This window comes from Phragmites australis, chromosome 2 (genome assembly GCF_958298935.1).
Source record: "Phragmites australis chromosome 2, lpPhrAust1.1, whole genome shotgun sequence".
NCBI classification, from domain to species: Eukaryota; Viridiplantae; Streptophyta; class Magnoliopsida; order Poales; family Poaceae; genus Phragmites; species Phragmites australis.
Window position 1 is genome coordinate 33690611 of NC_084922.1, and position 23594 is coordinate 33714204.

Consider the following 23594-nt stretch of genomic DNA (forward strand, 5'->3'; position numbering starts at 1 on the left):
ATTAGGGTCGGCCAAGGACCCCTGGACGTGTCCCTAATGGACTCCAACACGATACATGGCCCAACGGACCAAAAACGGTGATGCAGCACCGGGACAGATTCTGAACGCTGACTTGTTTCGACGTTTCCCGTTGACTCAGAAGGAATTTGGACCTCAAACCAACGCCATTGGTTTCCTTATGAAATTATCTTTCCAACCATATGTGAATCGTCGAAAACGGAGTCCGGATGCGTCCTGGACGTCCGTTTTACTGCTCGCTGGTCCTGGAGGTCGAGGCTGATTCGGACTCGAGTTGGACTGGACCTCCTGCTGTTGTTGGACGTCCTAGCTGCTCCTCCACGCCTCCAAGCCTTCCTCTATGTGTCTCCTTGTCCTCTCCATGATTCCTAACCAACACATAATCATTAGGTAGTAATCTATTCTCAAAATTATATAAAGAGTTGCTTAGGAACGAGCTCACCTCTAAATTTAATTGTCGTGCGCGAGCTCTTGTGATTGGACCTTGAAAGTTCAATGGAGGATCATTGTATGTATCCGAGGGAGTGATGTCCTCATCATAATACACCTATGACACTTGACTAGCAAGCACAAATGGCTCATTTGTTGGATTCTGTGATGCATATGCAACCTCCACTAATCCAAATATCTCCAAATGACGTACTTCATTAGTTGGGTGAAACCAATGACACTCAAACAAAACAAGGCTAAATTAAAACTCGATGATGTCTTTGAAAATACCATAATACTCAAGCTCCATGTTATTGGAACCATCACCCCCAAATGCGAGCACCCCCGTATTGACTAGTTAAGTTCCCTCTAGATTTTTCATATTTTACAGATCAAAACTTGTACCATTAGCTTCATAAATGTCATATGATTTGACCCTAAATCCACATCCACGTGATAAACAACACAAATCATTGTGTATGCTTGAATCCTTGTCACACCGCTATGTTGGAAACTACAATTTAGACCTAGGTTTAGTGCATAATGATTGAGAGTATTGATGGCAATTTATGATGGAGATAGCACCATTTCTTTAAACCAATCCAGCAAGTTTGGTTTGCCATTGCCCGCTCCTTTCTTCCTTAAATTATTTGTCTCTTTTTTATTTGGTGGTCTTGAATGCCCCCATTGTCCAGTTTCAAACTTTCTACAATTTTAACAAAGACATAACTATATGCATGAATTACAAAAGTAAAAGTACATCCACTGCAACCTTGGTACGACTGGGAGATAACGAAATACTTTCCTAGGTATTGGTTTCCATTTTCGTTCTAGAAATTTAGATTCAGCAACAACACACCGGCTTTCTTCACAAAAATCATATTTTTCTTTGTGCTCATTCTCTTTGTAATATATCATGCAATTATTTATTCAAACATCTATCTTCACATATGGCATTTTTATACAAGTTAGTTGGCATTTTGTGGCCATCAGGTAGTACATCGCCAAATAGCCTAAGCATATTATCCATGCATTCAACAGAAAGATTATGTTGTGACTTAATGCCCATCAAGCGAGTTACTATTGTTAAATGTGAAACTTGAGTGAAAATGTGGAGTGGCTCTAGCGAAGCAGACAACATGTCATAAAATGCCTTAGCATTTGTTGTTGGTTCATCTTCTGCAATATCTGGATGCATTGCATCACAAAAATTGCCCAGCATGTCATTTAAGGGATCAGTAGTGTTGTATGTATCTTCTAACGTGGATGACTTAATAAGATGCTCACCATGTTCAGTCCATCTAGTATAACTAGGTATAAATCCTCTTTGACAAAGATGCACACTCAATACATGTTTCTTCCTTCTAATTCTGTTGCGGCACTCTGAACAAGGACATACTACTCCATATCAATCAGCATTTGGAACACCTTGAAAAGCATGATCCAAAAAAGTATATGTGCTGTGCACCCACTCTTGAGAATGAGAACCATGATCACACCAACCGTTGTACATCTAACTACGGTCTTCTAATGACAAGGTTATTATTGTTAAAATAAACTAAAAATAAATAGTTATGTTAATGTCCATGTCTTGCTAAAAACCTTAGAAATTTCAGAATGTGTGATGGTGTATGCTGTAACAAAAGCTATGGGGAATGTAAAGTGTTCCAACACCTTTATAAAATGGTTGATTTGTTTAACACTTATATTGTACACCTTATCAATTTTTAACAAGAGTTCATAAGGCAGCATTGCAGTTCAGAGGTTCTATCTAATGTGTATCTCACGTGCAACATTTTTAAATTTGTAATGTCATTAAACAACGAAACTCAACTACTAAACATTACAGCTGTACAAATCCATAGTTATATCAATAACTAGTAAACTGAGCACCCATAATAAACAATTCATTGTAATACACAATTTGCATGACATGTGCACTCAAGAACAAAAGGAAATCAAGAAGGAGAGATTGAGCATACTTACTTCAGTGACAAGATGAAGTGGAATTTCCTCCCTTGATCTCCCTTGTCTCCTATATTAAACACCTGATATCCTCCTCAATCCCTCCTTAATTTGTTCCTAGTTGCATCTCTAACTAAATAACCAACACAAGATCAACTAAAATATGTTCCAAAATAACTACGCATCCAAATATGGCCCAACGAACCAGGAAAAAGAATTGGAACAAGAAGATACCAACCTCTATCAGATAGGATTCATAGAAATTGGGGATTTCAGCTAGGGTTTAGGGTGGCCGGACTGAAAGGAAGCGTTGGGGGCTGATGAAGCAGGCTAGGAGGAGGGATTTCCGTCACTGATGATCCATCTGAAAGCTGGAGACGGGATCTACAGGCAGCAACAGCTCCATCCTGCTACCGGCAGTGGGCTCGAGGTCAAGGTCCCTTGGCTTCGGAGCTGTCGTGGTTGGGGGCAGCGAGGTCATCGATCTTCTGGGGCAACAAGAGTGGTGGTGGTTGTGGGTAGCAAGCATTGTGGTCGTGGTGTTGTGATTGGGGGCAGAGGAGAGGAGGAGGCATCTGCTGTTTTGATGAAGGAGGAGGAAGGGGAACATTACTAGGACTTCGTAAAATATTTTGTGTGCGTGTGGCTTCGCCATCTCGGCACGGAGGCAAATGAAATTTTGTTCCAATGTGGCATTGATCTGGCACAGCTTAGGCCCTCCCCATAAAATATTCCCTACGAAATAGAAAAGACAGTAGGGAAAACTTTTTTCCCTAGAAATCAAGAATCATAATGTAGGGATACTAACTATCCCTTCTATTATTAAATGACCGCTGGGGAAAGGAAAAAAAATTTTAGGAGCATTGTAGTTTCTAGTAGTGGGATAGGTTTTGCTAATGATATTCCATGCTCTTCGTTAAAAAAATCCATGGCTTTATTATCAGGGAAAATAAATGAGGTGATGATTGGGTCTCTGGCACAGGGATGCCTCAGAATTCTTGGCCTTATTTTTGGGAGAGCTAGAACTTTCCATATGAATGAAACCTAAAAAGTAGAAAAGTTAGAGAAATTTTCTTTTATAAATTGAGACAACAGGAGAATGGTCTAGATAGCGCTTATCTCGTTACAGAGGATTATACCATGTGCAGATGAACAACGTAGCTAAAATGTTAGACTAGTGTGATAATGTGTGATGCCACACCCTTGAACGAGCTAAGAACGAGAGAAACGACAAGTTTGCACTTTTCATAAAAAAAGGTCTGGTTTGATGATCTAGGCAAGCAAGCTAGACTTGATGTTGATACTATGTGAAAAAAAAAACTCAAAAATAACAGGTTATAATTGTTATGGGTGATGGGTCTTGCGTCGTCACTGAACACGTTATTAATGGCCAGTTATAATTAACGGGTAAAGATTCATCACAATGAGATCATTGATGACAGATCAATGATTATTGGTGACCTGTCACTTATACTACGACCCATCATTTATTACAAGTTATAAGTGACATGTTATAATTACGACCCATCACTGATGAATGGTTTTCGCGCTTTCTGGATGAAAAAAGTCACCCGAGCCAACCTAACTTAGAGCCATCACCACTCACGTGTCCCTTACTATTTTTTAAGCTGTTTCATAATATGCGTAGGTGGGAATCAAACTTACAACCTATTCTTGCGCGCGTCTCCGCCTTACAACTACGACCCGTCACAACTATAACCCGTCACTTTTAACATAAGTGATATGTCATACTATGACCCGTCACTAATTTTATCTCTCTTTTATCTGTTTTTCACGTAGTGTGACTTTACATTAAAAAAAATTGATTATACTACTCCATGTTCATTTGACAAAAGGCTCTCGCTCGTTTGTTTGTGCACTGATGAAAAGTAACCAGAATTGACGACATCCTGCATACGTTATTATGTGGATTAATTTACCGTTTAAATTCCATTCACCATAAATTTAACACGTTGCATGCTGTGACCAGAAACAAATTGAACTTGCAAAGCATGATAGCATGATTTGACAAGACTACTGCTGGATGGCTGATGCATGCATCTTGAGAAATCTAGGCTCGACCTAACTTGGACCGACTACCGCGTCACTTGGAACTTCACATTCGGGTTGGGGCCACGCTCTAGCTTCATGAGTTCGTTGCATCTGGTCATGCTTTGCCCAGCGCCCCAGCCTTAGTACAAGAACATCCTGGCATTTTATGCACGTGTTTGTCACTGACTTTAGGCGATTTGGTCGCCAAGAACTTGCAACTTTGGAAAGGCTAGCTAATAATCGTACGTAGTTTTATCAGCTTGAGACGAATTAATGTAGCCATAGAATTATCTTCTTTCTCATAAGTTGGAAGAAGAAAGGAGGATTATCTTCCCGTCACGCCCACGGAGATCGTCCGTATCCGCGTGGCAGCACAGGTAGACCAAACCATCTTTTGCAGACAAACGCCACGCGGCACACAACCATCTCTTTGTCTCTCTCTCTCTCTCCAGCACGTCTACTTCTGGGAAAGTTTGATGATTTGCCACCGAAAACGATAGGCACACAGTCAGTACTCTCTCTCTCTCCAGCACGTCTACTTTTGCTGTGAACGTACCAATCTTTTCCATCTTCTAGTACCTCATGTGTTGCTTTTAGCGACTCAATTGGACGCTTTACCCTACCGACTTGAGTCCACTCCACACAAGAATCAATCACCACATGGAACCATTCCGTTCTACGAGTTGTATATTCCACAGCAAAGTTGCTTCTATAGAAGTCAACCGATTAGGATAGCTAAGAAAAGATGATCAAGGTCAACACGACTACAAAAAGTTGCACCCACTGGTTCTGAACGATCTCTCGCCCTTGTGCGGCCAAATCTCTGGGCCACATGACGGCACATCTCTCAGCGTTTCCTCGTGATATTTTTTGTTTGCTCCATGCCATGGTCCATACTCCAGTCCAGAGTCCAGACGTTCTAATCTACTAGTTAAAAAAATGGAGAGGGGGAGAGAGAGAGCATATCTGCATATGGCCATATCCATGCATGATCTATCCATCAGTCCATGCCTAATTAGTAGCGGTCACACAAAGAAGTCAGGTATATTAAGCAAAGCGAAAAGCGAAGAGGCCATGACCATCTCCTCCGCCTCCTCTTGCTGTGTATAAAAGGCGTCGGCGGCGTCTCCTACCCACCACCCGGCCCCGCCTTCCCCGCATCCATGGCAAACCTCCCCTCCGCCGCCGACGCCGACGCCGCCGGGTTCAAGCTCTTCGGAAAGGTCATCCAGCCACCCGATGCCCACCGCGGCGCGGAGGAGAGCGCCCCCCCGCCGCCCGCGCTTCCTCCTCCGCCCCCGCCCCCGCCCCCGGCGCTTCAGCCGCACCCGCAGGCGCCAGCCTCGGGCGCAGCCGGGGCCACGAGCGGCGAGCCGCTGCCCTGCCCGCGGTGCGGGAGCAGGGAGACCAAGTTCTGCTACTTCAACAACTACAACGTGCGGCAGCCGCGCCACCTCTGCCGCGCCTGCCGCCGCTACTGGACGGCCGGCGGCGCGCTCCGCCGTGTTGCATCCGCATCCCCCGGCCGCCGCAGGCAGCGCCCCAACGCCCGATCGGCCGCCGCCGCCGCCTCTACGGCGGCCGCGTCCTCCGCCTCCGCCTCCGTCGCCGAGGAGGGGGCCGGAGAGCGTTGACTCGCAGTCGTAGGCGCCGCTGGGGGGTAGGGCTCCGCTCGAGGAACCCGCATGCGTGACGCAATGCCCGGCGCCCAGGCCCACACGTCAGCATCGCTACGGCCGGCATGCGGGCCCCCCGCGCCCCATCGCCCTTTTCCCACCTAGTACTCTCGCTTTTTGGTTTATTAGGCTCATTTTTTATACCATTTTAGGATTTCTTTAGATGGCCAAAAGGACACGGTCAGCAGCGACAGAGACGATAAGTTTGGTAGCCAGTTAAATATGAATCATGAATGTACTGGTACTGCTATGCGGCAATGGTGGATTCAGAGGTGGCACATTCAGCCATGGCTTGTTTAAAGGAAATCATTCTCCATCTCTTCCTTTCGTGTTGTTTCACATGTTTTGTGCCTCTCTGCTGCAGCGTTTCAATTACTATGTGCAGGGAACATTCAATGGGTCATGCGGAATCTGTGAACATTCAGATTGATGTAGATCTGAAACTTCAATGGGGTTGCAAGGGGTAGGTAGGTAGGGGCCTGTTATTATCAAGCATTTTCGGAACAGATGGTTTTTTAAGAAGGGAGATGCTAATTTTCGAGAGAAAATAAGAGTATATTTCGTTCGACAACAGCAACCGTTGAATAAAGATCTAATAGTTAAAAAAAAATTGATTTATAAGTGAACAATATTTTCTATAGTAAAGAGATATATAATTTTCTAATACATATTAGATAAATATCTCTAACTGTGTACGGATCAAGAGACATATATAATTTTTTATACATATTAGATAAATATCTCTAACTGTGTATGGATCAAAAGACAGATACACGATCGGACAACGTGTCGAGTGAAATAAAACCCTAATTTCTAAAGTCTAGTAAATCACTTTTAAGAAATGTTCATGACTTCTGGTAAATGCCATTGTTCCAAACAAGACTATAGTTATATATAATAAGTGGTAATATTCCAGGAAAAGGCAAGCTTTATTATTTCCCCTTTCGGCTCAAGCCTTGATACCAGCGTTGCGACAGTTCAGATGTTGCTTCCCGGCAGTGATAATTTTTCTGTCATTGCTGTTCTTGTCAACGTTAAGCATCGCTTACATTTAGTATCAAATCCTCCCAGATTTCTAAAGTTGTCTAACTCTGAGGGTGTCATTTCTAAACAGGTTTCCACAAGTGCAAGTGCAAGTACAAATAGTGCACTGTATTATCAGACAGCACATAGGTAAAGCATACTTAGTTCACACCGGCCTGGCATGTATACCCACGTTCCAGTTTAAATATACGAGCATTTTTCATGAACATAACGAGTCTCTTGAGAATTTCAGCACTCGTAAGGTGCGAGTTTCTGAAGTTGTGTTGTTTTCCAATATTTGTGACTATGATTAGGCATAACAAAAATTAGAATTAATTCTTGTGGTGAATACCGAAGTTATACAAAATTTTGTATAGATAATTTTAATGTGCACAAATTAAAATTATCTACACAATAGTTTCTACAACTTTGGTATTCACCACAAGAATTAATTCTGACTTTTGCTATGCCTAATCATAGTCACAAATGTTGGAAAACAACACGACTTCGGAAATTCATATCTCCTGGTTAATCCATCCAAATTCAGCGTTCAAAAACTCTATGGAAGCATAAAGAAACTTTTTACAATTCTCTAGTACATCACATTCTGTGATTCGATCTCTAAATAGTCCTAAACTTCGATTAACTGTCGGTGGCTGCCCAAGGGTAAATATGTTTTTCTATAGATAAAATGGATGAAAGTGACGAAGAAGGAATAAATTAAAAACAATGGCAAATAAGTAAGTTCATTTTGTAGAGTGGCAAATAGGGAATCACCTTATCTTCTAATGGAAAATAAGGAATTCTCTCAAAGGATAAAGCTTGGTACCTTACTATTTGGGTTACCAATCTTCTTTCAGGGTAACAACCTTTGTTTTCTATTCAACAGAATACTGTTCAAACTTCACGGTTTCCAACTACAGGTATAGAATCTTGAATTGCCTGAGCGAACGTAGCAATCTTGTAGGTGAAAAACCCAACAAGCATGGGTATCAACTCCAGGTGCATGAAACCATAATCTGGAACTAATATCCTGGACCAGAATAGAATGCAAACATTCAAGTAAGAAAAGCATATTTTTTCACAAAATCTGAATATTTCAAAAGCAAAAAGTTTACTAAGAATATATATGTGCTCACTGATTCCATCTATTATACATCATCACAAGTAACAATGGAATAAGCAATCTTGGTTGTGCAGCAGCGCTCCTGCAAGCATGCCATAATGAATTTAAGTTTTGCCTTCATCACAAACAATTTAACTGTCGAGGGTTATCAAACGAATTAGTTCTATCCAAAGGGGTCAAACATGAGTAATATTCAACTTTGAAAATATAACCGCAATCCTATAGAATGAGATCAGAAACTACATGTAGCACAGAGTAGCTGTGCCAAACTAAACCTAAGTACGAGTAAATTTGACTTGAGCACCTATCTGCAAACCCAATTTATGAAATAACTGATTGAAACATACTTGACAGTTTCTCTGGTTCCACCGGCTAGGGAATCTACACTGGTTCCAAGCATGCGGAGATACACCAAAGATCCAATCAGCCCTGCACCAAAGCTGAAAAGTAATAGATATCAGTTGAAGTAAAGTAATCCTAAAATGTGGTAGCCAAAAAAGGTCATTTTTTGTTGGGCTGTGTATGTATAAAGGGCCCAGGGCCCAAGAACACATCTATGTGTATATATGGTTGTAATACTGGCAAAGAAATGAGAGAAATAACTTCAGGCTATTGTGTTTTTGTTGGAGGGAATATGGTGTCGTGGAGGAGCAAGAGACAATCAGTTGTATCTCGTTCAACTGCTGAAGCAGAATATAGAGTTATGTCTCTTGTGGTGACCGAGATGTTATGGGTAAGGAATCTTCTATCAGAATTGAATGTGCTGAGGAAAGGCCCCTTAAGGGTTTGGTGCGATAATAAGTCAGCTATCAACATCGCTAATAATCCAGTTCAGCATGACAGAACAAAGCATGTGGAGATAGATCGCTTCTTTATCAAGGAGAAGTTGGACAATAGAACTCTAGAGTTAAGTTATGTAAACTCAGTCAAGTAAGGGTTTAGAAGTAAAAGAATGTAACTTAGCCTGTAGCAAGATGGGATTGATAGATATCTATCATCCATCTTGAGGGGTAGTATTGGGCTGTGCATGTATAAAGGGCCCAGGGCCCAAGAGCCCATCTATGTATGTATATATATGGTTGCAATCCTGGCAAAGAAATTGAGAGAAACAACTTCCCCAAATGTATCCACACTTTTCAACTTTGTCTCTGACATAAATAGCCAGATCGGAGCTTAGTGTTTCACATACATAATTCAACAACTAGCTCATATCAAACTAGGCAGCAAAACAAAAATACTCATACCTGGCAGCGATTTCAGGAGAGTATGAAAAATAAGCAGAGACTAGACCGACACCACCAATGCCTAAAGTGAGCAACTGCAATCTTTGTTTCAACTGCAAAACACCCACATTATCAGTAAATGATCAATATATAATCCGTTCATATTTCATACTCGAAGAGCCAACAATACTAATATGGATCATACAAATTTTACAGCGTGAAACTCCCAAAAGAAGAGCTCATGTGGAGGAAAATGACTTAAAGAGATATACCTTCAGATATTCCTCTCTAGACCTAGCTGCCGATTCCTTAGGGTCCATGTGCTGCACTCTTAACTTTGACTCCCTTAATATAAAATCCTAAAATGAGATCAGAAGAATGAAATATGGCTTATGAAAGAAGCAGAAGAAAGAAATTTGAAAAATAAAAGAAAAGGTGGATATTAGTCATAAGATTGTCACATTTAGGCATCCTGAAGGATCTAGAGCAACTGATAAGCAATAGGTCAGCTATAGGATTTTAGTGACTTACACTACCACCAGTGGCTGCCTTGGCCGCTCTGTCCCACTTTGCCTGCTCCCGGCGTGTCGGGACTAGCCTCCATCTAGGAGTGGTGACGCCATTCACAGCCTACATCCGTATTCCAATAACCCAACTTGTGTCACCATCTCCAGGAGGCAAAAGGAGGTCCACAGAAAAGGGAAGGGGTTTGAAGTTTGAACAAAGAGAAATCTCACCTCAGCACCAATGGCCCGGCCTCTCCTGGCAGCCTCAACCTGGGTTTGCAGGATTGACCTGGTCGGCGCCTGAAGCTCACTGCTCAGATCAACTTCCACACTACAATACACATTCTCAGATCACTCAGCATTGCAGAACAACCGTCGGAACACAATGGATGAGCAGTGAATTTGATAGGAAGGTGAGGTGAGAGACAGCAACCTGTCAAGGCTCATCGCGCGGTTGATGCTCAGAAACCCTGACTCCTCCTCGTCCACCTGCTCACATGAATTGATGCTTAGATTAGAAACTAAGAACCTATGCTCGATTCAAATTTCGAAACAAGTAAGAACACGCGGGCTGGGTCAATCGCTGAACCGAACCAATCCTAAGCCATGGGCAGGTACGGGTGCAAATCTGGAGGACTCGTGCTAACTACCGGGGCGAGGCGGGTGATGGTGGGGGCCGCGTCGGCGCCGCCGTTGGCGACGACGCGCTCCATGTGGGGGAGGAAGTCCTTGTTCCAGATGAAGTCGTCGGTGTTGCCCACGGGGTCGAGGTCTTCCTTCCCCCACCAGTACTTGCGTGGCTTGATGGTGGCCGGCCCACCGCCGTACTCCCCCGGCGCCATCCCCGTCGACCACTTCTGCGGCTTCCCCTTCGGCAGGATCACCTTCACGGGCCTCCGCCCTGCGGTCTCCGCAGCCGCAGCGGGCGCCGGCACCGCCTCGCCCGAGGCCGCCGAGGCGCGCGTCCGCACTGCGGTGGCGCGGGTGGAGGCGATGGCGAGCAGCGACATGGCGCGGTGGTCGCGGGAAAAATATCTCGGTGGGGAGGAGCGGAGAGGGAGAGGGGAGCGGACAAGCGGCAGTGGAGAGAGTGATCCGGAACGCGGACGGGTGAACGGGAGATTTGCGTCGTGGCGTTGCGAGTGGCCTCCGCGGTTATACGGCACTGGGCGCGCGCCATGCGCGTCGCGCACTCGCTTTAGTAATATCTCCGACCATATTCCTTTTATTTTTTACCTTTCACGATTTTTTTTATTTCTTTTTTCTCATCATTAATAACTTTTGTTAAAAAAAATCACGAAGAAAAAGAAAAGATAACGATAGATCTTAAGAATCTAATAAAAACCGTTGATACGTCGAAGAAAAAAAAATCCCTTCACAACAAGAATTTGAATCGTGAAACTAAACAGTTAGCAATGATCTCAGCCATCAACTCCGGCACTCGGACTCTGCTGATTTTGTTATCTCCAATCGGGTTCCTGGTTCGGGTTTGAGAACAAAAGGCACGTCGATGTAAATTTTGCAGTGATATAGAACTGATTTTTCAGGGCATCATCCATCGGATAGCACCGCCTCGGGGAGCAAACTGCTGGATCACGTATGAAGTTTCAGCATGTCACGATGTGCATGTCTAAATTGACAGGCATGACGACGTGACATTCTGACCAAATCACTGAAGAAAATCAACCAATTAAACCGGAACTGGTGAACTACACAAGTAGATAGTAAGAACTAGAATTAGAATCTCGAAACCGAATAGCATCATTGTATTCGAACCACAAGTCTGCAACAGAATGTGCCGTTCATCTTTGTTTATATGGATCCAGGTCCTACGGGCTCAACTTCAGCCTCTTCCATAGTCTATATTCCATATGGCAGGGCCCAAAACTGATGTACGAAGTACGCTAGGTGCTTCTGCATGTCATGTCACCTTAAAAAAGGTATACAACGAGCGAATATAAGGTTTCGAGTGCTGTCTCTCTCAAAAAGGGGGGGGGGGGGGGACCATTCATATGCTCGTTCAGAGAGAACCACGGAGCAGACGAGAGCACAACGCAATTTACACATTGCAGCACCAGTGGTCCCGATGCTTCCTATTGCTCAGTGTTAATCAACCTAAAACATTTTTCAAACTACTCCAAAAAGTATAACCGATGATACAACCTACTGTCAGACTATATTTGACTTGCAAACGGGACATGAGATCCTCATCCCAAGCCATCTGTCAATGCACTGCAGAAGAAGAGTTGAATCCAGTATAAATATGTTAAACTGAAATATTAGAACAGAAAACAGTTTTGAGTAATTCAAGTCTTCCCGTGTACCTCTTTGTGAAACTTGTGCAAGCACGGCAAATGCCGGAGGGAATCACCAGCAGAAGGGCAGTCCAAGCATATAGGGCAGGGTTCATCAGAATTTTCTCCCTGAAAAAGGAAACGAGTGGTGTCAAATTAGGCCTACTAAAACTAGCAAAATGCACATCCATCTTGAGCAAGACTGAATCCGAACCTCAACTACTGATAATGGCAGTCTGTCTATTTGATCATCAGTAGCACCTCTGTGATGGTTGTTGTCATCAAGTGCTATGAGGTCCTCATAATCATCACTAATATGTGATCGACAAGAAACCAATTAGTTAGGATAGATATGCATCAACCATGAAGTAGCTCCAAGCAAGGAAGCAGCACATCAAGAGGGTCTCATTCATATTACAGGATCCATGGGACAAGTAATCTGAGCCACCTACTGTTGGAGTATTCGCATTTTAGTATTATGAAACTTAATGTTTTACCAGATAAACACACACGATACAATGGAATAGACAAAACATGGCAGCAAATATGAAATTCTGACAATAAGTGAATGTATAATTGCGGAAATTTCCACCCAAACAACAGTGTCAAACGAAAAATGCTACAGAACAGTAAGTACTTACTCGTCATAATCTGGAGAAAATGTGTCCCCACAGTTGTCCAGTGCTTCTTGAAGTGAGTCCAGTACGGCCATTCTCTACATGTTACCAAACAAAAAACACAGCATGGTTGTTTTGATGTTAATATTCAAATGCATTAGAGGAGCTATTAGAGAAAAGGTATCATATTTAGATGCAACAAGATCTGATGAGGGATGTGAAAGAAGGTTTTTGCTTCGGCACTATCCTTCCATATCAAAATTAATCCATCAAAATGTTGAATGGCAACTTTATATACTTTTACTGTCACTATCAACATAAGGTTAAAAGCATGAATATTTAGGTATACACAAGCTGCCTGTGCATAATTCGTATTAGATAAGCAAGAGAGACAACCAGGCAAAGGCCCTCAACATTCCAAAGTAGCACGATCTTCTAGAATATAGAGTAAGTTCTAACCGTTTCTAGATCCATGTCTTCTCTGAAGCATCCACTGGTCAACTGAGAGATAATCATCTGAGAATGAGCAAATGTCAGTGCACAGATGGAGGTCCAAGAAATAGATTTATAAGTGTCTCACATTGCGTTGCTCCACTTGAGGGCAGTTGGAGCTTCTTGGCAATCCTCTTCTGCTTGACATCAGTATTGGAGTACGGTTAGATGCCCAAGAAGCAAAACTTTGAACAGGTGAGTGCCGGCCATATGAATACAAGTGTGCCATTGATCTGTCCCTCTGACTCTGAGGAGAACAAGAATATACTTTTTAGAAAACAAAGGATGCCACTGAAATTCAGATAAATAGTAACCAAGACATGGAATGCCATAGCAAATAGGAAAGAGCAAGGAAATGGCCGGGACGGGGATTTAAATAAATGAGAACAGTGATAGAAAATGAGGGGTTTTACGGTGGTCTCAGAGTAACTTGGGTCATCTATTTTTTGGATCGGACGGTTCAGATCGGTTAGAATACTACCTATTATCTAGAGGTAGTATAGATACTATATAGGAAGAGTATAGGTAGTATAAGGGTATTTTTGGAAAAAAAATTGACATGGAAGTAATAACGTGTAAAATCATGGACGTGATCCAACGATCAGACAAGAAGGTGTTGTCCGTCACAGTGGCGGGCATGGCGCTGCCATTCTACATCGGCATCTCGCTCTCGATCACGGCATTCCGGGTGCTCGCCCGCATCCTCGCCGAGATCAGGCTGCTCAATACGGAGCTCGGCCGGATCGCCATGTCTGCCGTCATCATCAACGACATGTGCGCGTGGATCCTGCTCGCGCTCGCCATAGCCATCTCGAAGGTGAACAGCACGGTGTTGTCCTCTATGTGGGTGCTACTCTTCGGGGTGCTCTTCTGCTTCTACGCCGTGCGACCCAGCATGTGGTGGCTCATCCGCCGCATCCCATAGGGTGAGGGCGTCAACGACATGCAGGTCTCCCTCATCCTCACCGGAGTCATGCTTGCCGGTGTGTGCACCGATGCAATCGGCATACACTTGGTCTTCAGCGCCCTCGTCTACGGGGGCTAGTCATTCCGAGCGGCTCGCTCGGCGTGACGCTGATCGAGAAGCTCGAGGACTTCATCACTGGGCTGCTCCTACCGCTCTTCTTCACCATCAGCGGCCTACGGACCAACGTTCAGAAGCTCGAGGAATGGTCAAACTAGTGCGTGGCTGGAAGACATAAAAAATTAACCAAAACCATATGCTACGGAGAATCGAACCCACATCTTGTGCTATAAGTTCAACCCGTCCTGAATGGCATGGTGTTTAATTTTAACAGAAATACGATAATTACAAAAATATCCAATTACGTGGACGGTCGGATTAAATTCATACTACATTATGTCAATAGGTAGTATGGAACACCATAAAATATATCTAGAAAATACCACAACCAATACAGGAAAATACATAAGAACGAAATCAAAACATAAGAAAAGAACACAATATAGGAGCGGCAGTATTTTAAGTTATAGTACTTTTGCTGATGCATGTAGCTTATCTTTAGTTTTGAGACTTGCTTCTACCTAATTGACCCACCAAGTATGGAATTTTAGATGGTTACAGGCAGATATGATATTATTTATGCCATCCATTACATTTCAATACTTGGTTGCCAGGATGTAATAGCACTTGAGCAACTTAACTAGGCATTCCACAACTTCAAACAAGATTATCAGGATCAACATATCAGTTGATAACTAGAACTATGTTGTTATGCATCTACATGACTGTTGCAAGCCCTAAATGACCCCTCAAAATGCATTCATCAAGCCAAGTGACAGCTTACAGAACTAGATTGGCCTTCTCCTGCAGCAATTCTGGAATGCTCAGCATCTTGCTCTTGTAATGTCCAGGCTATTGTCGCATCAACCTGAAAGATGTCATCAATAAGGAAGCTACTAGTTGCATCTGCAGAAAATCATCAGAAGCAGCCACACAAACAGCAAAATCAACTAAGAAACGAAAATTAGTTGAAAAAGACACCAAAAGGACACATCAAGATTGAGTAGTCCAGCATAACAACCGCTTCTGAATGCTGAGAGCCTGGCTGTTCCTGACTAAGCTGATCCTGAAGCCTGCGGGCAAACATCTCATCCTCTTCAATTTGCCTGATTCTGAGCTGATTCTCATCAGGAAGTGGGAAGTTCAGCCCCTTGATCTTTGACAACCACGTTGAGTCACTATCTTCCATAAGAAAATCATCACATCCAGAAATTTCACGAGTGGTCAGAGAACCTTGAGCAAACATTCCAGCATTGTCTTCTATCATGCCAGCATACCACGAGTGTGGCAGTGTATTGACAGGATCAGAAGATCTTGCACCAAGAATACCCTTCCAGTGATCATCCGAACCATTGTGAGGCAGCCATCGCCGTCCATATGTCTCGTGAAACCCCTTCCTGTCTGATCCCTTCTGTTGCACGGGGACCGCGTTGTGCAGCTCATCACCCCAACACCCAGCTCCATCATTTCCACCATCCCCAGTCTTGCCCACATGTGCGCTCCAAGGATCACTCCTAGTTCCCATGACACGATCACGAGCACCCAGCGATTCTCCACCGAGCTTTGGAGGCCCCGCCGCCCACGCACTCTCCCCCTCGCCAACCTTCTCCTTGCCTTTGTTCACCGCATCACTGGACTGACGCAGTGACCTCGCCGCGCTCTCTTGCTCGGAGAGGCTGTCCATGCCGCGGCCTCCGGTCTCTGTGCCACCCCCACGATCAGGGTCTGAACCCGCCTGCCGCGCGGGACGCTTGTGGTCAGGCGAGTGCGCGGACACCTCGTCCTCGGAGTCCGACGACACCAAATCCAGCACCTGCACCTCCATCCCCTGCAAAAAAATGGGGGGAAAGCCATTGAGGGCGGGCTTAATGCGAAAAAATTGGAAAATAAACTCCACCAAGCACGCAACAAAAAGAAAAAAAAAAGCAAGAAAGTGGACGGATTGGAGTATCCGATCCATCCCAGAAGCAGGGATACGGAATCGACTGGTCGCAGAAAAGAAAAAATGGGAAAAGCAGAACCAAAATTAATCCTCGGAACAATCCGTCAAAGCAGGCTAGGGCATCCTTACCAACGAAAGGAGATACAGATCCCGAGTCCGCATAGATCTGCGCTGCCGGTACCGGCCTAGCGGGGAGGGGGGAGGAGGAGGAGCGCAGCGAACTACGGGAGAAGAAATCGAGATGGCGTGCTTTGTTGGAAGGAGGCTTTCGCGATGAGGCTTGGAGATTTTGTTTGATGATCGAGGGAGCCGGAGGTGGAGTTGCGAGGACCCGGCCGCCGGTGAAGTGATGGAGGGCGGCGAGGTGAATCCTGGCGTGGGAAGGAGCAGGAGGCGGCGGAGGGTGTTCCGGCGAAAAGTTTGCTCGTGGGATATCACCAGCGGAGCGGGAATGGCGACAACTGGCCTAAAATGAAGCGTGGCTGAGTGAGGTCAAATCTTTAAAGCTTTGACCACTATTCTGCAATTAAATACTTGAACATATCAAATACTTCCTTTTTTTGCTGAAGGGGCTGGAAGCCCGAATTATATTAAGGTAGCACAGCTTACACCCCTCAATTTGCAAAGCAAACCTTGCAGAAGTCCAAAATTACATGTAGGTCCGCAACAAGTCCTTCTCCAGTTTCAAATTCTTTTACAGGAGACCCTACAGAATAAAGAAAAGGACATCTATGGTCCACAGGGCCTTGGTCTTCCTGCTCATGTCCGGCCGCCAACACTCATTGAAGCACCGCAAGCCACAAGCTCGTCGACCACCGGATCTGGAGTCTAGTCCAATCAGCCATCTCCAGAGTGAGGTCTAAACCTTTTTTCATCGCGAAAACCAGCATCTCGAATCCCATCGGAATACATCTAACACCTTGAAAGAAAATCGGCAACCACCACTTCGGATTTGGCTGAGGAAAGGAGGATATGCGACGGTCGTCCATTGAAACAACGAAATACACCGTCCAGTAGAGAACGCCGCTACCACCGAAGAAGTCGTCGGCCCGGATACACAACCCATAAAGAGGGAAAAAGCAAAAGCTACATCCCATCTGCAAAGAAGACAGAGCAAAACAAAACCTCCTCACGTGTCGCTGGAGAAGACATCATCACCAAAACCATCACCGAGACGACCTTCATAGGAGAGGATGCAGAGGAACCCAAAAGCCCAGAGCAACACCAAGAAGAAGCCTAGAACTACCCAAGCTAGACCTAAGCTAGTAAGAGGAACTATATACAACGGCTGCCTGAGTCCTTGTTTCTCATCCCCGACGGCGTCGGAACGGCCGCCGGAGGGGAGGGAGAATGGAGGAGATCGACGCCGGGTGAAAATTGCCTCTTTTTTCATCCCTTTTGAACTGTAGCAGAAAAAAGGTCGAGAGAGAACGGAACCACCACACTTCCCTTGTTCTTCTATGTATGTGGTTTTAGCATTTGATTTGTGATGTCAAAGTTTCTTAAATTTGATCACTAATAGTTCAAACCTATCAATAATTGTTATACAAAAATGAGACTGGTAGATTCACCTTTTAAAATTCTTTCATAAAAATATAAATTCATTATTTTGTATTAATAAGATCGTTAAAATTCAATATCTGCAAAAAAAAAAAGAACGGGTGAAGTAAGAGTAACATGGTATTTTTCACGGCTACAAGTAAATTTCAATCACTACGTTCGGATTATCTTTTTAATACAGACTCCAAAAACTGATGATATATGCGTGAGCATGCCACATTTGGCATGGCGTCGAAGTTTCGCAAAAATAAAAAAATAGTGGACTCTCTTCTAGTTTTTCTACCCAAGTTTAAGGTAAAAGGGACATGGGAGACATAGCAATTACAGTTCGGTACATCACTGCTTTGTACAGTCAAAGCAAGTAAATTTTCAAATTCGTACCGTCCAATTTCTTGTCAGGCAGCTAGAAAAGAAAGAACATTCTGCAGTGGCGCTACTTTACCTTTTTCTAAAGAGAGCATAATACTGCCGGTGAAGACTGAAGAGTGAAGAACTGATGTGATGTCGAACCACATCCATGAATCCTCGCGGCGGCGGCTAGTGCGGCACTTGTCCGAACGTACATGAGGAGGGACAGCACCTGTACATCGTCTCAGTGATAGCTAGGCTGCTAAATTTAGCTAAATGGACTTGTCGCTTCTCTTTAAGCATATGGAATCCATTCGGCATAGTTAATAATTCAACCAGTACAAGGGTGGGCAAAAAAATCCGAAAACCAAAATCAAACCGAAAAACCGATTTTACACTTTGTTGGTTTTGGTTTTGGTTTTGTTCGGTTTCCAAAGTTGTGTTGTTCGGCTATTCAATTTAATTTCAGGTTTCAGACTCAAGAAAACCAAACAGACCATATAAACCGAAATATACACATACTTTTATTTATCATCTCCTCAATCACATAATCCTAGCCCAAACCGCATAAAGCGAAAGACCTAAACCACTCGTACACCTTCTGCCCATGGGTGGAGGATAGTTGTGGCCAAGGAGGCCATGACCCGTTGGCTCAATAAATTTTATGTATTTTGTAGTGTATTTTTTTCTCGATTTAATAATTTTATCTATTTGTAATGTATTTGAGTTCAAGCTCTCATATTTCATTGATTTAGCCTTCCTCTAATTCAGTTGGAGCCCATTTAACCCTCTCTGAATTTAGGTCGAAACTCCCTTACTGCTCTTACCCTTACCTATTTAATCGCAGAGATGGATTGCTCGTCCCTCTCTTCTAGTCCTATGCTCTTAAAAAGACTCCTTAATCACATACCAGACACATCATCACCGCCGCGTCACCTACCCTCCCTAGTGTGCCCATGCCACCCCTATCCTGCTCATGCTGCATCTCTTTTGAGCTGTATAGAAATTCGATTTAAAATATAAAACTGAAGAAATCGAATCCGAATATATCTGTTATTTAGGTTTGGTTTTGTTTTTCTCCTAGTTTATTTAGGATTTAGTTTCTAAAAACCCAAAATTTTAAAACCTAAACAAACCGAACGTAATAACCGCGTTAACCCATTGCCCACCCTAAGTACAACCATACATGGGGCAACTTTAAATCGGACTGATGGATTCGAAATTTTAGTTACAAACCACATGAAAATTGCAAAGGAAATCGACAGAGAAAAGGTCGTTGGGCTTAGTTTTACTACATGACTCCGTTTCCAGAACGCGAAACTACAGTATAAAGGTTAATAATGGAACTAGAATCGTCGTCCACTGGGGCTTGCTTGGCGGCACCGTTCTCTCACTACGAACTTCAGGTCTATATACCAAACCAAACTACTACCAATGAACCTAGATGGATCTTCATCAAAGAGCAACATCACCCCGTTAGCTTGGCTCCTAACAATCTGAAAAACAGAAATCAATAATATATAAGTACACGATACTGCTAGGAAATCTGACGATCAGGACGACATAGGTATCACTGTCGCATGATGAACTAAAATCAACTGTAGTCTTTGCAGATCTCTTGCTTTTAAGATTAACTGGTGAAGTAAACTAGTAAAGTGACAAATTTCGCGTACAAACTAAATTTTCATCTGAGATTCGTACGACTGATTGGCATGCGACAAACTGAAGTACCATTAACTTTTGATGCAAGCTAACCAATCAAAAGAATTTTTTTCAATCATCTCTAACAACTGACGAGATCACAAGAGAATGCAACACTGGGGTAAAAACCATTGAAATAAGAAGGTACATGATGTTACTACGAGTTAGATAAACCTCAGTCGAAGCCAACAATTAAACAGTATACCAAGGTCGCTTAAAGGTAATAAATGTTCATAGAATTTAAGATTGCAGGGGATCTGAACTTCTCTGAGGCTCTGATTGGGAGAAGGTGTTTGTCAAAATCAAAGTAATGGCAATTTTGCACATGAGAACATATAGTGTAGCCTATGCACAAAAACAGAAGACAACCATTGCACAAATTAATGGGAGTTAAATTTCACATATTACAGCATCGATATTTGCGTGGTCTATAGTCAGAGGTGGCTAATGAGCATTGCAATTCAGAGAAGTCCTGTACCAGGTCTTACCCAGCAACAAAGCAAATATAAATAATACTCCCTAAGATTGCAAATATAGGTTGTTTTTAGATTTGTGTACAGAGATTAAGAAAATAAATCAAATAACCTTGTTACACTTTATTTATTCTGTATTAGAAAAGATAACGTATTTATTTGTGAGAGTGGTAGTATTTATTAAACAAGGGTAAGAAGAGAATAAAAGAGAAAAAATACATAGAAGTTCGAGAATAATTTATATTTAGAGAATAGTTGATGAGACTAAAACGACATATATTTACAATCAGATGGAGTATTTAGTTACCATAATTTATCGGCTTACAATAGAATTCCAAGGTGAAGATAATCAGGTATGTTCAATTAGGTACACTAATGAACTAACCAGAATTATCCCACAAAGTGCCTGCAACACCCATGATCTGAGAACAAGAAGATTCCAGCACATGGAAACAACTTTTCATGACACATCCTCCTTAAGTTACCACGGCAGACAAACCAATGGGCATATAGTTTAATTAACAGACAAACAACAATATAGTACCACCGCCCCATGCAACTCAGCATCAGCAGAAGACATTCGAACATAAATGACAGGATCAATCTGGTTTTGAACAGCGCATTTGGTTAACATCATTTCTGCATATTATGGAAGTGCAGTGATGGATTTTTTAAAAATGAAACCAATTGCGAGGATCTAGAATTTACTATATCAAGGCATGATCTAGATTTAACTATCTCAAGGCGCAGGCCAAGCAGCAAGCACATTCAGGACATTAGAAGCACATCATATTAATATGCAAAACTACTTAACAACTTCAATTCATCACCAGTTCAATCAAGGGAGATTTCAGTATATAACACTAAATTCGCATGCCTTTTAGGATTTGCCTTTCAGGATCTGAACAATTAACACAGAAAACTAGTTCAAAAGAACATCCTCAAATACCTTCAATCAAGGCAAAAGCAAAAAATAAACCCTAGTACAGAATCCTCAAATCTGAAAAAAGACCAAGGATTTTGAGCATTCTTCACAAGTCTAAGAACCATATGCCATGTATTTCCAAACACGCAAGTCTTTGCAAAATTTAACATCTGGCATCACGACAGGTATCAAAGATAAACTGGGAACTCGGAATTTGACATAGCAGAGGCCCACATATATTACTATAAAAAAAATTAACCATTAGGCTTTCCTCGCAACTCATAAATGAAGCATTAGTCTCTCATCATCCAAAGTTGCCAATCAATCATTTATGAACAGAAATTTCCAAATAACTTGAGTGTGTGCTATAAAGAAGAAAACGTGATCCAGATTAAATCCATACATTAAATTGACAATTACAAGTTCTAAATCAGTAAACCCCTCCTCATCTAGGAAAAAAGGAAGGCCATGCATTGCAAATTTAGGCATATTAAAACATCCGCAGTACATCCATGGTTCATCTAAACAATTAACATGGTCAAAATTCATAAATTAAACACACGAACAATCCACTACAAGTCTATCGCATTAACCAACTAATTGCATTCTAATCTAGAAGGCAAATCTTTCTCTGCCTAAGCACTTCTTAAATTCAGAGGTAAGCAGGGGTGCTGAGGAACGGCAGCGCAGCGAGAGACATGAGCATCTCCGAGGAAGCGTCACCCTTCCTGGCGTGCTTTGCCCTCGCAAGCTGCAGCTGCATGTCCACAAAAGCCTGCATCCGCTTCAGCTCCAGGTCCTTGAGGAACTTGATCCGCTGCCTCTCCATCTCCTCCGCGTGCCTCTGATTCGCGGCCTCCATGCGCTCGTACATCTCCGCAAATGTTTCGATTGCCCTAGCTAGCTCCCCGAACCCTCCACTCCCGCTCGTCTTCCTCTTGCTGCCAACAGCAGGAGCGGCAGCACCGCCGCCGCCAGAGCGAGAGGACACAGAGCGCGACGCCGACTGCTGCGAGCCGTCGTCATCGTCATAGTCCTCGTTGTTATTGTTGTAGCCGTCGTCCGAGTCGGACTCCGCAGCTGCGGCGGCGGCAGCCGCGGCCGCCTTATGGATGAGGTCTGCCGAGGGGAGATTGGACCCGCGGCGGTAGTTGGGCAGGGGGAGCGCCATGGGCGGCTGCGGCGGCGAGGGCGGCGACAGGGAGCGCGACGGCGACTGGCGCCTCCTGAGCATGGGCAGGGCGCGAGGCGGGGACGGCTTCTTGCCGCCGGCGGAGACTGTGGGCCCGACGAGGAGGTCGAGCTGGCCGTAGAAGGCCCACGGGGAGGCGCCCCCGCGCGCGCGCTCGGCCTTGTACTTCTTCTTAAGCGTGTCGACGCGGTTCTTGCACTGGATGTCGGTGCGCGGCGGGCGGCGGCGCGCGGAGGCTCCCGGGCGAGAGTTGACGGAGTCGGCGACCTCCCGCCACTGCGGCTGGCGGAGGCTGCCGCGGTTGAGCTCGAGGTAGCGCGAGCCCCAGGCGTCGACGAGCGCGGCCGTCTCGCCCTCGCTCCAGCAGTCCTCGCGGTAGGGAAGGTTCGGGTTCGGCGGCGGCAGCTTCCCGTCCATCGCTCCTCCCAGATCTCTCCGCCTCACGACGACGACCTAGCCCTCTCTTTGTCTCCCGTTTGCGCGTGGAGACGGACGGGACAGGTGGATAGATGTGGGCCGGCGGGCGAGGAGAGGAGGAGGGGGTGGGGAATAAAAGAAGGGAAGGACGGGCGGACGGCGAGGGGAGGGGCGCCGGTCCGTGGGCCGTGGCGACCGCGAGGCGGCACGTGGAGGGGCGGAGCGGATGCATGGGGGGTGTCGTGTGGGCGAGCGGCCGCCGTTGGATCGGTCCGTCGGTGGGGGCGGGCGGGTTTGACCGGGACACCGAGCCGGCGAGGGACTCGAGCTGGATTAAAGTCGGAGTCATCGACGTGGTTCCGTTGGTTGGCCGGCCGGCCGGCCGGCACGGCGCGGGATAGGTGGGGTGGGGCAGGCGTGCGGTGCGGGCCTGGGAAGTTACGCGGGTCGCGCCGCGCCGTGCCGTGTCGAGGGAGGGCTCGTGATCGCGATCTCGTGGGGGGAGGTGGACGGCTCGGCTGGCCGCCGTTCTCTCGGCGTGCGTTTAGTTCGGGCCGTCCGCGCCGACAGAGATGGGTGCGGCCGTTTGGG

At 44.6% G+C, this 23594-nt stretch overlaps 4 protein-coding genes across 4 annotated transcripts; 1 reads left to right on the plus strand and 3 right to left on the minus strand.

Moving 5' to 3' along the window:
• Positions 1-5078: 5078 nt before the first annotated feature.
• Positions 5079-6449, plus strand: LOC133908459 (dof zinc finger protein 2-like). The gene has a single exon (XM_062350494.1). It carries the CDS (start codon positions 5628-5630, stop codon positions 6096-6098), a length of 471 nt encoding a protein of 156 aa, XP_062206478.1. The 5' UTR covers positions 5079-5627; the 3' UTR covers positions 6099-6449.
• A 1416-nt stretch (positions 6450-7865) lies between these two features.
• Positions 7866-11182, minus strand: LOC133908458 (protein CONSERVED ONLY IN THE GREEN LINEAGE 160, chloroplastic). The gene is made up of 9 exons (XM_062350493.1): positions 10669-11182; positions 10452-10507; positions 10250-10349; positions 10044-10142; positions 9785-9871; positions 9534-9625; positions 8637-8729; positions 8303-8371; positions 7866-8196 (listed from the first exon to the last, which is right to left on the minus strand). Exons 1-9 carry the CDS (start codon positions 11026-11028, stop codon positions 8061-8063), a joined length of 1092 nt encoding a protein of 363 aa, XP_062206477.1. The 5' UTR covers positions 11029-11182; the 3' UTR covers positions 7866-8060.
• A 579-nt stretch (positions 11183-11761) lies between these two features.
• Positions 11762-16892, minus strand: LOC133908460 (E3 ubiquitin-protein ligase MBR2-like). The gene is made up of 9 exons (XM_062350495.1): positions 16517-16892; positions 15467-16273; positions 15230-15313; positions 13510-13668; positions 13389-13445; positions 12954-13027; positions 12527-12623; positions 12343-12441; positions 11762-12250 (listed from the first exon to the last, which is right to left on the minus strand). Exons 1-9 carry the CDS (start codon positions 16547-16549, stop codon positions 12188-12190), a joined length of 1473 nt encoding a protein of 490 aa, XP_062206479.1. The 5' UTR covers positions 16550-16892; the 3' UTR covers positions 11762-12187.
• Positions 16893-21757: 4865 nt separating this feature from the next.
• On the minus strand, positions 21758-23237 carry LOC133908461 (trihelix transcription factor ENAP2-like). The gene has a single exon (XM_062350497.1). It carries the CDS (start codon positions 23001-23003, stop codon positions 22047-22049), a length of 957 nt encoding a protein of 318 aa, XP_062206481.1. The 5' UTR covers positions 23004-23237; the 3' UTR covers positions 21758-22046.
• Positions 23238-23594: the final 357 nt, after the last annotated feature.

Coding starts and splice junctions, on each gene's coding strand:
- LOC133908458 (XM_062350493.1), bottom strand. CDS start 11,028: ATGTCGCTGCTCGCCATCGCCTCCACCCGCGCCACCGCAGTGCGGACG. Junction 9,626..9,784: donor CTAGAGAGGAATATCTGAAG/GTATATCTCTTT, acceptor GGTGTTTTGCAG/TTGAAACAAAGATTGCAGTT. Junction 8,730..9,533: donor TCTCCTGAAATCGCTGCCAG/GTATGAGTATTT, acceptor ATTACTTTTCAG/CTTTGGTGCAGGGCTGATTG.
- LOC133908460 (XM_062350495.1), bottom strand. CDS start 16,549: ATGCGGACTCGGGATCTGTATCTCCTTTCGTTG. Junction 13,669..15,229: donor GAGAAGGCCAATCTAGTTCT/GTAAGCTGTCAC, acceptor TGTTCTCCTCAG/AGTCAGAGGGACAGATCAAT. Junction 13,028..13,388: donor AAGACATGGATCTAGAAACG/GTTAGAACTTAC, acceptor GGTAACATGTAG/AGAATGGCCGTACTGGACTC.
- LOC133908459 (XM_062350494.1), top strand. CDS start 5,628: ATGGCAAACCTCCCCTCCGCCGCCGACGCCGACGCCGCCGGGTTCAAG.
- LOC133908461 (XM_062350497.1), bottom strand. CDS start 23,003: ATGGACGGGAAGCTGCCGCCGCCGAACCCGAACCTTCCCTACCGCGAG.